This window comes from Geospiza fortis, unplaced genomic scaffold (genome assembly GCF_000277835.1).
Source record: "Geospiza fortis unplaced genomic scaffold, GeoFor_1.0 scaffold662, whole genome shotgun sequence".
NCBI classification, from domain to species: domain Eukaryota; kingdom Metazoa; phylum Chordata; class Aves; order Passeriformes; family Thraupidae; genus Geospiza; species Geospiza fortis.
Genome location: NW_005054450.1, coordinates 860,749 through 861,676, shown reverse-complemented (window position 1 = coordinate 861,676; position 928 = coordinate 860,749). Strand labels below are relative to the sequence as shown.

Here is a 928-nt window from a genome sequence, read left to right as displayed (position 1 = left end):
CCCGACCCGCGGCGTTCATGGTGGGGGGCTCTGTGCACTGGCTGAGCAACTTCACCGTGGGGCTGCTCTTCCTCTACATGGAGGTAAGAACCCACCACAGGGCAGGACTTGGGCCTCTTCACCCCTGTGTTCTTGCAGAGAGGCTTTGGGGAGTGTGAATGCATTTGTTGGTTCCCAAAACCCGTGTGTGGCGTGTGTTACGGGCAGGAGATGGATGTTTCTCAGCATTTTCTCATCACACCTGCCTGTTGCACAGGCTTTAAAAGAAAGCAGTTTGATTGCTAGGTCTCATCCTGAGCTCAGGAGTTTGGAAAAGATGGCAAATTCCCCATTTTCCACTGCAGGATGTGCCTTGAGGGGACAATTTTAGGTTCTGCAGTCTCAGTGCCTGGTTAAACTGCCCCCAGCAGCAGTGACCACAAACTGCTGCAGTCCCTGACTCTACCCTGGGCAGAGGCAGCTGCTGAGTTTTGTTTGAGCTACAGAGCAGACTCTCAGCCTCCTTTCCCAGAAGGTTCCAATGAACCCCTGGTGCTGGTTTGAGAAGACAGAATCTAAAACCTCCCCAGCTTTGAGTCGTTCAGGTTAAAACACGAGCACCTCACTGTGGCAGCATTTCCACAGGCAGGGCAGGTGCAGCAGGGCCAGAGCAGGTGTTCCCAGCTGGAATGTCCCCTGACCCCTGCTCTCTCCTGTCACTGCCCTAGGCTGGCCTGGGGCCCTACAGCTTCCTCATCTTCTGTGCCATCTGCGTCGCCACCGTGCTCTACATCTTCTTCATTGTTCCTGAGACCAAGAATAAAACCTTCATGGAAATCAACAGGATCATGGCCAAGAGGAACAAAGTGGAGGTTCAGGAAAGCAAAGAGCTTAAAGATTCCTACCCCCTGAGCAGGCAGGAAGAGAAGAAATGGCTCTCCAGCAGTGA

General features: G+C 53.3%; 1 protein-coding gene across 1 annotated transcript in view; it reads left to right on the top strand.

The window, feature by feature from the left end:
- Window positions 1-928, top strand: part of LOC102045094 (solute carrier family 2, facilitated glucose transporter member 5) — a 9,375-nt gene that overhangs the window by 7,437 nt on the left and 1,010 nt on the right. The window contains exons 11-12 of the mRNA XM_014309771.2: window positions 7-83; window positions 708-924. Coding sequence (XP_014165246.1) covers window positions 7-83; window positions 708-924 — 294 coding nt within the window. The remainder of the gene's footprint in view (window positions 1-6; window positions 84-707; window positions 925-928) is intronic.